This window comes from Solenopsis invicta, chromosome 15 (assembly GCF_016802725.1).
Source record: "Solenopsis invicta isolate M01_SB chromosome 15, UNIL_Sinv_3.0, whole genome shotgun sequence".
NCBI lineage: Eukaryota > Metazoa > Arthropoda > Insecta > Hymenoptera > Formicidae > Solenopsis > Solenopsis invicta.
In genome coordinates, this window is record NC_052678.1 from 8,214,862 (window position 1) to 8,231,211 (window position 16,350).

At 39.0% G+C, this 16,350-nt stretch overlaps 1 protein-coding gene across 8 annotated transcripts in view; it reads left to right on the forward strand.

Annotated features, from left to right (window-relative positions):
• The window catches only part of LOC105193330, a 248,987-nt gene extending 233,053 nt beyond the window's left edge, over positions 1 to 15,934 (forward strand). For 7 of the 8 annotated variants that reach the window (XM_039458101.1, XM_039458105.1, XM_026135776.2 and 4 more), the window contains 3 exons: positions 5,367 to 5,639; positions 9,024 to 9,248; positions 10,323 to 15,934. In XM_039458101.1, the coding sequence (XP_039314035.1) occupies positions 5,367 to 5,639; positions 9,024 to 9,248; positions 10,323 to 10,432 (608 nt within the window). In that variant the 3' untranslated portion in view covers positions 10,433 to 15,934. The remainder of the gene's footprint in view (positions 1 to 5,366; positions 5,640 to 9,023; positions 9,249 to 10,322) is intronic. The other variant, XM_039458104.1, reaches the window with a different exon arrangement.
• Positions 15,935 to 16,350: the final 416 nt, after the last annotated feature.

The window sequence follows — 16,350 nt, forward strand, 5'->3', positions numbered from 1 at the left end:
GCCGGCGATGTAACAGATTCGTAAAGTAGTATGCCCATTTCGTTCTCGCCGTAGGCCAAGATTAAGTAGATTGGAAATTCGGCCGCGCCCGGCCGGAAACCGGAATCAGAAGCGTTTGCTCGAAGGTGATTTCCGGGCTCGCGTCGGCCTCCCGGCGCTTTGGTGTCAATTTGACCCCTCAGTTTTCCTTTTGATTCATCGCCCGTGTCTCCTCGGTTAGTCTCAATCTTCTACCGAGTTATTCCGATAGGAGATACGCGTGTAAAGATAGATCCGTACGTAAAGTAATTAGACTCGATATGTTTCATCCAAGGAGACGAACATTCCGCCATGTAATTTAAGTCGAAATTTTACTTTTACTTTCGACAGCTATCTTAAACTTCTTGCGCCCATTTTGATACTTTAAAGTATTTTAAACACTCATATAGACATCTTTTGAACCTGTTGATTACAATAGGTTCTTTGCAAAGAGTTAAGGTGCTTTAAGAAGTTTAAAGTAAATATTTTAACCTCGAAATGGAAAATTTTCTAATAATTATTTCGAGGTTCAAGGTAGAAGCTTAAAACGTCTAGTTTTGGTCGAAAGCAGAAGCAAAATTTTGACTTGGAAAGTAACAGTCTTGCACTGACGCATTTATCTGCGCCGGATTTCTCATTTGGCACTGTACTCTATCGATGAGAATGTATCACTTTGTACTCTTTGCAAGCGCGTATACGTATATCGCTGGAGCTTTGCTGACTCGTCAGGGCGCGTTGGGCGTTTCGAATAAAACGTGATTCGCGGTCTAACGAAAAGCGCTATGTTTAGCTTCTAAAGCCAATTCCGAACATCGATCCGGCGACGTCGGGATATCTGGCGGTATCTCACGGACGATTCACTCGAATGTATACACACTCGTACGGGCTCGTGATTTGTCTCGATCTTGCGAGACCTCTTCGCCAGACCTGACACGCGAATTCACGTACACGTTTCACGTGGCAGATGCGTATACAAAGTGTCATAAATTCCGCGCATTTTGTTTCATCTGCTGGGTGTGTGAGAAGCTGACATATCATTTGGTGGAAACTCACTAAACATTGACAGTTCTGGGTTTATTTTCAATAGTTCTACAGTTCCTGATAGATAAAACAAATAGTTCTGGCCTTTGAAGCGAAAAAAACGCATAGGACAAAGTGAGACACCAGGTTCACGCAGCGTCTCAGTTTGTCCTGCGTCATTTTCCAGACCCAATTCTTGTAGGATTTTAAAAGATCTATAGTTTTAGATAAGTTCTAGAAAGAGTTCTAGCGTTTAACATAGTTTATTTAATTTAAAAAAAAAATTATAAAATATTTATTTTATAATATTACATAATAGAGTTACGTATACAAAACATATTTTTTCTCCAGTTCTGAACGTATCTAAACGTCTTTCGAAGAGTTCCGGTCGATTCAAATATTTTTTAATTAGAAAACAATTGTTATCTTCCGCGAAAGTCATACATTCGCACATATGGGTCAGACGCTGATGTATATTCGAGAGTTTTGTGTACCAAAAAATATTTTTCCAATAGTTCTTAACGTATTAAAACGCATTCCGAAGAGTTCCGGTCGATTCCGATATTAGTTAATCAACAAAAAATTAATAACTTCCGAAGAAGCCAATTTTTCGTATATGTAGGTGAGATGCTGGTCTTTTTCGAAGAGTTCTGTGTACGAAAAAATATTTTTCCTACAGTTCTCAACATATTAAAGCGCTTTCCGAAGAGTTGCGATAGATTCCGATATTAGTTAATCAACAAAAAATTAATAACTTCCAAAAAGCCTATTTTCTGCATATATGGATGAGATGCCGGTCTTTTTCGAAGAGTTCTGTGTACGAAAAAATATTTTTCCTACGGTTCTCAACATATTAAAGCACCTTCCAAAAAGTTCCCATTGATTCAATTATTTATTAGTTAGAAAAAAATTGTTATCTTCCGTGAAAGACGTATATTCGCGTATATCGTTGAGGCGCTGATAGGTTGTTTAGAGTTCTGTGCTTAAAAAAATATTTTTTCTGTAGGTCTGAACTTTTTTAACAATATTTTATTGAGCTCGGCATCATTATTAATTATTTGTTAAATAATTTTTATTTCTTGATATAGTCGCATTTATTGTTATATGTATACTGGCAAATGTATTGTTATATGGACTCTGGCTTTTCTCGTTCTCAGCGTAACCCAGAATCAATGACGTGGACGTAACGTGATTATTATTCTTTTTTTTTTGCTCTATTTTATTTTTTTGTGGTTTGTTTTTTTTTTGTTTCATAATTTTTTTGTTATGTTTTTAGAATTTTTAAAATATACGAATGTACGACTTTCACGAAAAATAATTTTTTTTTTCAATTAATAAATAATTGAGTCAATGGAACTTTTCGGAAGGCTCTTGGTTACGTTCAAAGCTACAAGAAAAGTATTTTTTTGTACACAAAAATGTCGAATATAGACCAGCGTCTCACCCATATATGATAAAATACGTGTTTGACGGAAATTAATAATTTATTACTAACTAATTAACAACGTAATCGCCTGGAACTTTTCAGAAGGCGCTTTATTACGTTAAGAACTATTGGAAAAATATTTTTTCGTACATAGAACTTTCGAATATACACTAGCCTCTCGCCCATATGCGCGAATATACGACTTTTGCGGAAGATAACAATTTTTTTCTAATTAATAAATATTTGAATTGACCGGAATTCTTTGGAAGGCGTTTAGATACGTTCAGAACTGGAGGAAAAATATTTTTTTGTACACGGAATTCTATTATATAATATTATAAAATAAATATTTTACAATAATTTTTTTTTTTTTATTAAATAAACTATGTTAAACGCTAGAACTCTTTCTAGAACTCATCTAGAACTATAGATCTTTTAAAATCCTACAAGAATTGGGTCTGGAAAATGACGCAGGATAGGCAAATTGAGACGCTGCGTGCACCTGGCGTCTCACTTTGTCCTATGCGTTTTTTTCGCTTCAAAGGCCAGAACTATTTGTTTTATCTATCAGGAACTGTAGAATTATTGAAAATAAACCCAGAACTGTCAATGTTTAGTGAGTTTCCACCAAATGATATGCCAGCTTCACACACACATCTGCGGGTGCCTGAAGCAATTCGGAACAGATTTTTCTCCTTGGGAAAGCCTAACAAAAGTTCTAGTAACCTTCCAACATTCGACTTTAAGCACTTTTGTAACTAATCCTCAAGTCCTAAGAGTCTTTTAAAGTGGAAAGTCTACTTAAAATTAAACGAGGGATAAAGTTCTGTTATCTATTCTTGCTCCGAGGGCTGTTTCGCGAAATTTCCTATATCTTCAATGCTGTAGCTCGAGAATGATTGATGCCTCGACATTATTGCGAAGGATAAATCTACCCCAAATCTATCCAAGAATCTGTACGTGAAAGGTACTTTGGAGGGGGGGTCTCCGTACTACGCACCCGATGATGGAAAGTGCCTATGTACTAAGTGCCTATGTACTCATGCGAGAGAAGCGCGCGAACGCGTTCGGCGAGAAGTTTGCGAATGGCGGAGTTTAACAATCAATTCGCGAGGCGCGGGTTTATGAGCGCATAAAGGATCATATGCCGGATCCGTCGTAAAGTCTCTCTCTGTCGTAGAATCGGCTCGCCTTTCAGTTTCTCCTTAGTCGACGTTCCTTCCAGCAACGTTGACGAAGAGCCGTAGCTCGTTCCGCCGCGTCGCTAGTGCGGAATTTATCGCGCCGACATTCGCACTCGTCTTCTCTTTTGTGCACCGCACTCTCGGATACACACGCGCGTGTTACAATCGCGAGGATTGCTCGGCTGAAAGTTATATCGTGTAAAAGCAGCGTTCCTCAATCTTTTTCACCGTATAACAAGACCGCGGCATTAATCCTAGAGTGCTGCTCATACTTTTCTGACGTTAATAGTATACTCTGGCTGAAAATTCATCCGCATAATTAAACATTTTTTAACACTTCTTTATGTATACTTTATGGATTGCAAGATGGTAGAATAATTGAACTAACACTATTTTAATATAAATTATTAAACTTTAATAATTTCGTTGTTGAAAGAGTAGAATAAATCGATGTAATTATTATTTGAATGACGTGTACAATTATGTACCGATTCTACTCAAAATTATATTCTGACGGATCCTCATTTTTACTGTCACAGTCAGAAAAATTATCGCAATATTCATTTAAAATTGCTGAAAATTTTTTATTTCTCTATCCATGTTATGTTAAATTGTGTATTAATTTATAAAAATAAATTCACAAACATAATGTATATTACAGAAAATTATACATAGAGGAAAGTTATAATTTTATTCTGGGCGAATATTCACTCAGGCTTGAAATCACAGGTCATAAAGAACGTAATGCAGATCTGGCACTGCCTATAACCACGGACGTACTAAAGAGGAGAATAGGCGGAACCATAAGCTCTTGACTATAAGCTCTTGACTAGTGCTGCTGTTTAATACGTGAATTAGTCACTGGATGACATTTCAACTACTAGTAGCACTCTAAGGTTAACGTCATTCTCGTTTGCTAAAGAACAGTAATTTCTATATACCCATCCCATCTTTCCGTTACATTAATTTCAAGTTTTATTTTACATGGAATGGTTTTTACCGCGCATATCCCATCTTAATATCATCTTTTTCTTAATCACAACGACAGACTTTGCCAGTTTTTAAGTTGAAGTACTTAATTCAAATAAACTTTCTAATAGATATTATATAAGTACTGTTGTATTAATTATTTAATTAAATAAATTTAATAATGACGCGAAATTAAATTTTGTGACAAATCAGACTTTTACTTTTCAAAACTCGTCGCTGATTGCTTGAAAAAGCCTAAAATAAAAATATAGTTCGTCCTCAAGGCTTTTAATTCTGACTGAGGCATGTAGAAAATATAAAAGCAGGAATCGTTCGCGTCGAAGTTTTTGAACGAAGAGACTCTTGTCTCGAGAGACTCGTTCTGACGTTGAACACAATAAACAGCGGGTTCTCACCTTGATGCGGATCGTGTTGCGCTAATTTTCTATAGGAGTAAAGTAGAACGCGTTTTACCTTAACGTGCGGAACGCGTTGACTGCGTGTCGATCGCGTATCAAATTGCTCGGCTAAAAGTTACACCGCAATGTAAGCAGCGATCTTTCGTAGCTTGTCGCCGCGGCGCCGGGGGATCGCGTAAAACTTAATGGCTGTCCTTTACACGTGAGAAAATTTATTTTTATATTTCGTCGCTCCATTTGTCTGATCAAATTATTCATAAAAGATTTGGCTTGGATCACAATTAAAAATAGCGAGACACGTGAAAATAAATAATTTCTGCGTGTTTTCAGCGTCCGATCCGATGACCAGGCAATGCCCCAATCTCGGTCGCTACGAGATCGTGTCGTTGTTTCGGCCACCGAATGCCGACAACCTCGAGAGCGTATTGGCCGTCGACGGCGAGCAGAACGTTGCTAACGCAGCGGAGGTGCACGACGTGAGAGTGCCCTCGACAGCGTACCCAAGCCAGTGCCATCACGGTAGTGTACGTAGATTGGACATCGGTTGCAGGACACCCGATCGCATGGAGTTTGCTACGTCTTGCAGCGACGAGGCGTTATCCGGTAAGGATTATCCCATTTGCCCATATGTTACTGCTTTTCGTGAACGTTAGTCTCTGGCATGTAATAGTTTCCAGTATCCGGGGACGATGGGGCACATAAAATTAAACGAGGGGAAATCAAGTTTTATTATTTATACGATTCTTTTATTCGCACCGTAAAGAATATCTCGGCGAAATCTTTCAATTCTCAGTCTTGTGTCTCAATTTTACCTGGAATAATAACTTTGCTATTAAAATAGTCGAATAGAAATAGCTAGAAACGTTTTCTTCTATATTAGAACTGGTTTATCTTGCTGTAAATTTGGCAGTATTAGATTAGAATAGTTTAACCGCGATTTCCAGCGTCTTACTTTATACGATAGCGTTCGTACGTTATGGAGATTCTTTTTGTTCCCCTTGCGATTTCACTTAACTGAAGGAAGTTAATCAAAGAGATGTCCGATAAGCGGCAAGAAAATTTCAGACTACTACAGGGTTTCAAAGCGTTCGCAAACTTTGACGGATTCTCAACGCGCGGATGTGGTACGGCATGGTTAACAGACGTAGTCGTCGTCGTCGTCGTCGTCGTCGTCGTTGTTATCTTCATGTTTGAATCTTTCTGGCTCCTCTTATCCGTGGTTCCATAAACTATAACGGATTTTTCCAAAGAAGCTTCCGGGGACAATGCGAACGGTTCGGAATACTCAAAGCAATCGTCGTCCGTTGTCTTCGACCTATTCGGAGAAGCTTCTCGTGGTTCAGCAGAACGTTCGTCCGGGATGTTCAAGATAGGAGGACAGGGAGACGGAGAGAGAGAGGTCTCGACACGGGTTGGAGCACGTCCGCTCGGAACATCTTATCGGATTACCCGCACCTCCCTCTCGTCGCGTCCCATCCTCTAGTTCGCGCAAAGTTATCACAAGTGGTGATAGTTAGTTTGCGGAAAGGCAGCGGCCGTCACGGTTGCCGGAGTATAGCGCTTGCTTACGGTCGCGCTAACTTTGTGCACTTCGTTTGACTCCATACATAAAAATTGACACGTCGCGCGTTATGTCCCTGGGTTCTCTCCGCGCCATCTTGCCTGTACGACCACCCTCGATTTGCGCTCGGTCACTCGGATCCGCGAGTTTCGCGAGATCAGGATTGTTTTCTCCCTCGTTACATCTACAATCGAACTGATAATAAATTGCACATGAAGCGTTATTACTACGGAGATCCATTAATTTCGACGAGATATATCCATTTACGCATTCGTACACAATCAATCAAAATAACTCCATTGCATTGTATTAGACTCTCCTATTTTAACGTCTCCATATATCAACGTCGGAGTGTAAGCCGCATGTTCAGCTCGACAATGACAATAATAATAATAACAAAGTGATCCCAAAGTAATTTGGGGGGGGGGGGACGATTTTCAGATTAAATGGATCGTCGGAAAGATGGTAGGCAGATTAAATCCCTTGTGAAGCAAACGATACGGATGCGCAGCGCGTGCGAAGCCGATGGTGTTTCTCTCCGTAATCCGCGAGTACGTTGATACGTAGAACTCGCTGCGCGGAGCGAAAGAGGGAGAGACAGAGAGAGAGAGAGAGAGAGAGAGAGAGAGAGAGAGAGAGAGAGAGAGAGAGAGAGAGAGAGAGAGAGGGGAGTGTTTCGTAGTCGGGAATTATTTTAGCGACGCGAGTTACCGAGACATGTTGACACAACCAAGGATTTAGGCACTCGAGACCCGTGCCTCGCGGCTGTCGACATGGGATTGTATTCTGAGACATAGATACCAGCGACGATGAGGACGAGGACAACGGCGATGAGAAGGCGGAATGGCCATTAAGACTTCGTATAAACAGCTCGGTGTGCGCTCGCTCGGTTCGCGGCTTAGAGCGACGTTGTCGCCGGGCATCGCGCGACTTCTCGAGCGCGATCGTTAATCGCGTTGTACCGCCGAGTCCTTCCCCGCTCACGTCGCGCCGTCGGAATCAGGATCGTTTGTCAAGCGGGGAAACGATGGGAACACGTGTTCTAATTCCGCGGACTTTCTCGGACTAATTATGCACCCCAATTCCCTCGAGCGGAATACCCGACGAATTTAGAGCCGCGCGTTTTGGGACTTCATCGCCGACGATGATTCACTTTTAGAACCCGCGTACGTTCGCGTTTTCCGAATCGGCGTTTTCCTGGAGAACTTTACGGCTGGCAAAGTAAGATAAACCGTTTTACCATCTCCAAGAATAAAATTACTCGATAACTTTAACGTTCATCGAATGGTTTCATTAGATAGGCAGACGATGATCGATCGTTAATTTTTCCCGTCGTATTCGTATAGGTCCAGGTGTGTACGTGTGCGTGCGCGTGTGTGTGAACAACAGATAAAAAATTCTACATTTATTCTGATACATCAATGTCGCGCTTAACGCGTTTAGTTTTTACCGTTGATAGGTGCCACCGCGCCCGTCGTTGAACACGATGCGCGGTTTCGCGTTTCCTCTTTACGCGAAGTCACGAGCTGTCGAGCGACCGCAGTAAATTCTCATCTTACTATCTCGCAAGTGCGATCGGGTATCGTCGCTCGAAACGTCACTGATATCGATGTGTCGGAAGGATTTACGGCCCTCGTTTATTCCTCTTCCGTTCTCGCGCGCATTGTTACGGCCGGAAGGCGGAGGAGCAAGTGCCGTAAAAATGATGACATAAAAGTATCTTCCCCGGCCGATCGAATCGCATTTTTATCCCCGCGCCCTTCATTGGATACGTTAATTGAATGGTTGAGGGATTACGATTATCTCGTCCGCGAGAAAGCGAAATTATGAAAATTTACGAGCGATAAGCCCAACAGTGTACATTCTGATGAGATAATTAATTTTCGAAATCAATAATTCGAATTACAGTATTAATGCAACTGAGCGGCTCATCGCTGACATCATTTATTAAAATTTTCCAAGTAACGCCGCAGCTTAGAAAATTTCTTGGTGCACGAGCTACTTTCTTCCCTTGTAATATCCACAGTACAAAAAGATGTCCCTTTCCCAGAGTCGAGGAACAAGCTCGGGCAACGACGAAGATAATACCAAGTCTCATTAACGAGTTATGGCCTTTTTCCATCTGCTCCGTCAAATTTGCTCCGTGTGGCTTGGCACGTTATTGTCGTCGGTCCTTTAAACGGTCTTAAAAAAAACTTTTCCTATATACTGTGGGCGCAAAGTTACGGCGCCCATAATCTCGCTCTGCCTTCGCGGTACTTTAAGAAATCGAGAAGTTTAATGCGACTTTGCGCGCGCGACGCTTTTTAGCGCGGCGTCTACAGCGCGCGGAGAATAACTCGCGAAGAACAACACGCTGCCATTTCTCTCCCTCTTTTCTTTCTTTCTTTATTTTTTTTTTTGTCTTTATCTCGTTCTGCTCACAGTCGATGCCGTCTCGTTTCCAGAGTACTTATGCCATGGAACTTGGGTGGAGAACGGCACCGCTTACTTGGTGGCTAGCACCGACGTCGGGCGTTACTGCCTCGTTTACAGCGCGTCCGCCGCGACGACAGGAAGTCGTGAACTCTCGGTGACGGGCCATCTCGCTTCCTGTCCGAGAGCCTCTCATCGCTATCCAGTCTCGTGGCAGGTGAACCTCACGTCGTACGGTGAGCATTGTTAATTCCGAACGTGACACGTAACTTCAGTCGCCACAGTTTCGCTCTTTATGAGTATGACATTATTTACAGTAATTCCATCACCCTTTTTTTCTTTCATCAATTGTGATTTTATTAACTCTCTATCTACGCATTATTTTTTCACGTTTTTAGTATACATGATTGAGACATTCATGTTAGAATTAATTTTTATTATCTCTATAAATATAAAAAAAAAAACTTTTACGTATACTTTAAGACATCTCTAAGAAATATTTGTACGCTTGAAAAAATTATATATAAATGTTAAATTTAATTATAGCTGATAAGATTGGAAAAATGCACGTTTCCTTGTAAAAATTTATAACTTTGAAAGAAAAATGACTTGAGGAAAAATATTTTCATATTTTAGTATTGACATTTCAAACCATCTTACAAAGAAAGGTTTAAGTATTAGCTATTCAAAAAATCGAGTTATTCAGTAACCTGAAAATGATGTTTTTTAAATATGTATGAATTTTTAATATGTATGAATCGCGTATAAATTAGAAGTATATTGCATTTACATGTTAAACAACGCCTTTTATTATTAAAATAGTGTTAAAAAAAGCTTAAAACTAATTACAAGAGAACTAATTACATTTTTGAATGTTATTTATAATATTCAGTGCAAACATAATAGCAAAGTTCCTTTCATTTTCACTCAAAATTATCGCTTAAAGTTTAATTTTTTCAATATTTTGTGATTTCTTCAATATAAACGAGAGTCAATTGAAAATAAAGAAAAAAAATTTATAGTAAAAAAAACGTACTTCGTATGTAATTACGCGCATATAATACTCCAAGATACATCAAAAGAAAAAGTTAAGGAACACTGTGTCAATTTCATTCCGACGCTTTTTCTCAATTTAATGAAATTGAGAAATTTGAAAATATCCTGTTTGTCGAGCTTTTTTAACTTGACGAAGTTGTGTTATTGATCTAGCGAGAATTCGGTGTCTCAGACTTCTGTCTCTCGTTGTATCTTACTTCCTTGTTTACAAGTCTTATTTTTATTAAGGGAAACACCGGGATTTTGTGTTTCAGCTCAATGCGGCGAGGTCTCGTCGGGGACCACGTGGGCGCTTCGGGTGCCGATGTCTCTTCTCCACATCATTTTCCTCGGCGCCCTCCTCGCCAGATACATCGCGAGGTGATGCCACTGAGCCGAGACGCGCCACGCACCGGTGGCTATATAGTTAAAAGAACAAAAACTCTTATTGCGAAATATTTGCATTTGTGATGATTGTGTGTGACATGCTGGTACGGTGAGGTAAACTAAATAATCAATCTTAGGACATAAGTGAGCGCGAGCGCGAGCGCCGTGCGTCGTGACGCACGAATGGATGAGAAGTGATTAAAAAATATAAAAGAGACAAGTCGGAAACGGGTAAGGTATATATACATATAGAGATGCATGTCCCGCGAATGTGGCAAAGCCGAGTATGGAAGCGAGGCTTTACGAATGTACATAAAAATCGATGCGTTTACGAAACGCAAGCTTCCTACACAGTTCCGCTACGAGAGATCGATTGAAATAACATTATTATTGAGGAGAGAGAGAAAGAGAGAGTCAAAGCTCAGCTATCGAAACTCGATTACCTTATTGCAAAGAAAATAACATAAAAATGATACATATAGAATTAACGGACATTTAATTACCATGTATCGTTATTAATGTAACGATATCTTTCCATAAATTGTGACTAAAGGAAAATGTTATTTGTTATATGTTTTATACGCGCGGCAGTAGTTAGAAAATAATTCCTCCTTCTCATTCACATTCTATTGATACAATCGCAGTTGCAGAAATTATCCTTTAATTACCACGCCCAACTGTGATCGCAGCGTGAAAATATGCTGCGTTTATTGCCCTCGAATGAACTTGGTTTGTATTGCCTTCGTATGTCGCAATCCTCGTTACGTTTCTCTTGTATAAAGAAAGGCGAAGCGGGAATGTGTTGCGTGGCTGGACGTCTTCGTACGTAGAGTCGGCGTGGATTTGCGTTGCTGTATAACGGGGTGTACGTTTGCCTTTGAAGATGTGAGGAAAACCCAACGACGACTTATTGAGTTTCGCGAAAAGAGTCGCTAGTTCCGCGAGGTCGTGACCGGAAATAACGGACGACACGTTCGGGCTCTATTTGTGCTTTTATCTTTTACAGGCGGTGTTCTCGTTGCAAGAAATGCTAGAGTGCATTTATTTGTTACGTCATCTTTTATATATATTCATTTAGGATTAAAATGTAATCATTACAGTGTAATTTTCCAACATTTATTCGATTCAATTCTTTAATTATTTAATCCTTTATTTTACATTATAACAGTTGAATATTGATAAATTTTTTTAGTACAGACACGCAAACTGTCATTAAAAAGATATTTTCCGTAAACTGTACAGAGATTCTCAAAGTATGGATCGCGTCCTATAGATTTTAGTGGGTGAAAAATTTTTCAACGATGGTAGGAAGCAAAACCAAATAGATTGCACTTATTAAACTCCTTGCGCATGAAAAAAATATGTATCGATGACGAAACTATCATTGACAGAAATAGGAAATAAATACATTCTTCACACTTTCATATCTTAATATGTATTTGAGAAATTACAGATTTATAATATTATATTCAAGATAAAATTAAAATGTAGAAATATAGTGGTATAACTAAATATTCATTTTATACCTCTTCGCTCTTTCATTTTCATTAAAATGGATTGCGATTCATACAAGCTTGGGAAACTCTGGTCTAATACTAATTTCGCTCGATGCTACATATGCAAATTCCTGACGCTTGTACTAGTCGTCGCGTGAGATGATGTAATAATAAAAGAAAATAATAAGGGTGCTGGGGCCAATATTATACGAAATGAGTGTTGCTCATAGAGAGAGGGAGTAAGAGCGAAAGAGAAAGACAGAGAGAAAGACAGAATGAATGAGAGAACGAGAGAGAGAGAGAGAGAGAGAGAAAGAGAAAAGAGAAGAGAGAGAGAGCGAGTGACAGAGAGGAAGTGATAGAACTATAACTACTTAGAAGTAGCTCGGCAGCCAGTGCCACATTCGCCGGACGCGTTCGACGCTTCTAAGTGCGACGAGCGATACATGTACTTACTTAGGGAAGAATAAGAAAACTGCCACGTCCAACCTGTAATTATACGCATTTCCGTTAAAAGCTTCGTGGCACGAATCGCTCTTTGCTGAGGAGCCGCTGTAAAAAGAGAAAAAACTATACGAACGATTATTACTGTAATTATTACTACTATCGCTGTTAGTACCATAAGGCCGGAATAACGAGAAAAACGAACTCTTTGCTCCTAAAGAATTCCTCGCTTTCTTTTATACACCTCGCGCGGGAGAGATATTTATCGGGTGGAGGGAGCGTTTAGCCTGTAAGCACTCTGTAAAAACTACACTCTGATCCGCCATTGAACTTTAATCCTCGTGCGATGAATGTGAGGTCGATACCTAGCTGTACGCTATCGAGAGCTTCTGTCAAGTGATCGAGAAATCTCGGTCGCGCGATCCTATTCCGCGTGTGTCGTAGTCGTAATAGAAATGTACTTGCAGCGCAAGGACTTGAGGTGATGGCAACGATTTGAGATGAACACGAAATATCACTGCCATCAAGCATTTTCTTTGATGCGAGAAATACGAAATTTGAAATACGAAACAGAATAATGATGGAATGAAATTCAATTAGCGATTGACGAAGTAGAAATAATTAGGCTAGTTAAAAGATATTCAATTCTGGATTTTTTTTTTAACGAAGAATTAGTATTGGGTTGGTTGATTTAATTTCATCTCTTTTGTCCACTCCAAAGATTCTTCGCGATACTAATCGAAATGTTGAAAATATAAGATAAGAAAAAAAGTGCAATTTCAGAATAATATTATTCAATTCAATTATCAAATGAACATGCGACGGAAGATCATTGCAACATATCGGTATCGAGAGAAAAAATAGGCAGTAGGCTAGACTGCATGCGACATAATAATAAATAACATTCAGGTTTCTTACGTAAAATTCAGCCATAATTTTTCGGATAATTTGACAACATATTGCCTGAAAAAGTCTGAAACTAGAAAAAAATAGATTCTGCATTTTTTCAAATGTGATTTTTCAGAAATGACGATCCAATAAAAATAATTCCTTTTAACGTTATATGAATCTTTTTGAGAAATCATTAATCATTTAATTTTAAACCGACCATGTATCGGATTTTGTTAAAGACATTTTAAAGCGTTAAGAATTATTGTATAAAAGGAAGAAAGAGAAACGAAACGACGACATTGTGCGATCGTTTGATACGATCGTCTAACAGAAACCAACATGTCGACAAAATATACATATTTTTTATCCGAAATATTTTACTTAAGGGCTCTCCGATCGCAGGACGGAGGGCGAAAACGGTATTCGGCCGCGTATTAATCGATTATACACATATACTTGGGCAGTTAGATTTACGCAAACAAATATATAAATAATATTATACGCGACAAATCGATGTTGGCTATAAATTGTACACTATTAGGTAAACCGAACAAAATATAGGGGAGATAATAAGGACATAGTCGAGGATCGAAAGTACCCAATCAGCGTTCGATTTCTTCCCATCGTGCTTTATCCTTTATCCATAGTAAGCCATATACGCGAAACATAATTTTTCTGAATTCTTTTTATAGCAATTCTCTTGCAATCATGTCTTTAAGATGATATCGATGATTACTCTAATTTCTCTATTTGTTCTGTACGCGAAGTTTCACACAAGAGGAATTCCAAGATTTTAGAGTGCCAGCTGCTCTAACGATCGTAAAAATACAGTTGTTGTTTTTCCTTACAACCGTGATCTCCAGTACGTACATTTCAGCATTGTTCCGTGCTCTCTGTCAATTAGTGTTCTGTAGTACAGCGAGCTTTTGTACTATTCTGTTCCACGAACTAGTTTCGCGGAATCAGTAAACACGAAGTATACGTTTCGCCGACCTTTATTTAAGTTGCATCCCAGAATCGAAGGCTGCGGGAGAGATTATTTGTACATAATAGGCTTTATAAAGGATTCGAATATATATGTATAGTGACAAACGCGATCGAGTGTAATCTCGCGTCGTGTACGTCGACACGAAGAGATATTCGTTGTAAAAAGAGGAAGACGGGAAAGAAGAATTAAAAAAAAAGCTGGAGGTGAATTCAATTTTATGATAGTGATCGCGAGATTGTAGATTTCAGGGTATTTATATCGAAGGTTACATAGTTATACAAATATACAGAAATATTTAAAGATAAATTATATTGTGAAAAAAAAAAAATATATATACTATGTTTTTATTGTTGTAAAGTTGACCGGTGCGGCCGACGCATCGACGAGATTAAGCTCTGTTCTTGTAACTAACGTAATTCATGTAGTTGCACCCGCTATTAAGTTACCTCCGTCACCATACAACAATATTCGAGTACGCATCGAAGTAGCCCCGTTTTTAAATTTCCGAATCAGATGCGTAGGGCGTGTTGCTATTATCAACTTTTCCTATTTTGTTCCTTTGTTTTTCTTTTTCTTGTACTTACGAGTGGCAGAGAGAGAGAGAGAGAGAGAGAGAGAGAGAGAGAGAGAGATTTTCGCAGAACGACGACAGACAAGATGTATATATATAAATTTGAGAAAAATGTCTCGATATTATCCGGCGCACGAGGGCGAACTAAGTGGCGGATACTCTAAGGCGGTTAAATAATCCAGATGTTTATAACATAAGGCGGAAAGAGGGATTTCTCTTTCCGCTCTCCTTATACAGTGTAATCGAACACGCGCACACGTCACTACCTGTAGGGCACGACACAACGACTATTACCGTCTCTAAGTCTTAGCGAAGTTACTTGGTAATTTTTAATCTCGATTTTCGTAAACGATGGGGGCGAGACCCGATGGAGCATCGGACGTAATCCACACACCCCTCGAATTGGCCCGCGAGTCGAGGGTAGACGAATCTCTCCTATCGGCGTCTCGTTCTCGAGCCGGTGTGCACTCAGGTATTATATATACTTGTCGGGAGGAGATTCAGCCGATTTCGCGAGAGGAACTTTTTGTTTAGCGCAAACGAGAGCCCAGACCTGTCGAGGCTTCCTCCTTTCCGTTGTAGGATTCGCGACATGTTTATTCTTCATCGAGGCCTGGCGCGGTTGACGATTCATAAAGCATCCCAATATATCCCGCAATAACGAGGCGATAGATTTAGGAGTAATCGCATGGTGTAAAGCCTCCGACACATACCTTTTCATCGAGGAATATCAGCTTTATTCCGCGTGTGTGCGTATGCGCGTGTGGGCGCGCGGCGTCGATTATCAAATAAGTAATTAGAGGGGAGGCGGCGACGACAAAGCTATTGTATGTATTGTACTGATAGGGGGAAAAAAAAATTACGGACAGAGTTGATAAAATGTTCTGTACCGTAACACGCGCGAGATCTGATGGTACTACTACTCTAAAAGTTCATCACGCTTGAAGGCTATCGAGAATCTATACATAACTGAGTGTTTTACTATTGGATTACAATATTACCTATTAATGTAAATGATACCTATTAATGTATAAATGGTTTTTCATTATTACATTATTATTATATTATAGATGTTATACTTAATAATATATTTACAAATAATTAAGACGACCCTGTGGTTTCAGTCTAATCGTCTCCCAGTTCTTCCTTCATATTCAAAAATCATTTGCGATTGAATTAAAAATAAATGGCATTCATATATTTATTAAAAGAATATCACTAACCAACATTATATTTTTCGGATACTAGACATTGTATTTTATTATTACTGATGAAAACACAATCTGCTTAGTTAATTAAAGAAAAACCTTATAATATATACATTTGACTTTTTTTAAAAACGTTTTTTAAATTGTATATATGTTTCCATAGTTTTGTTTTTAATTATTATTTAAGAAATATAATTCAAAAACAAAGTGGTATGTCGACTTACCTCTGTATTAGATATAAAAAGTTATTTTATAAAAGATTGTTATTATTAAAGTCTTAATAAATATATAGACATGCATGCACGTTAAATATTTTTG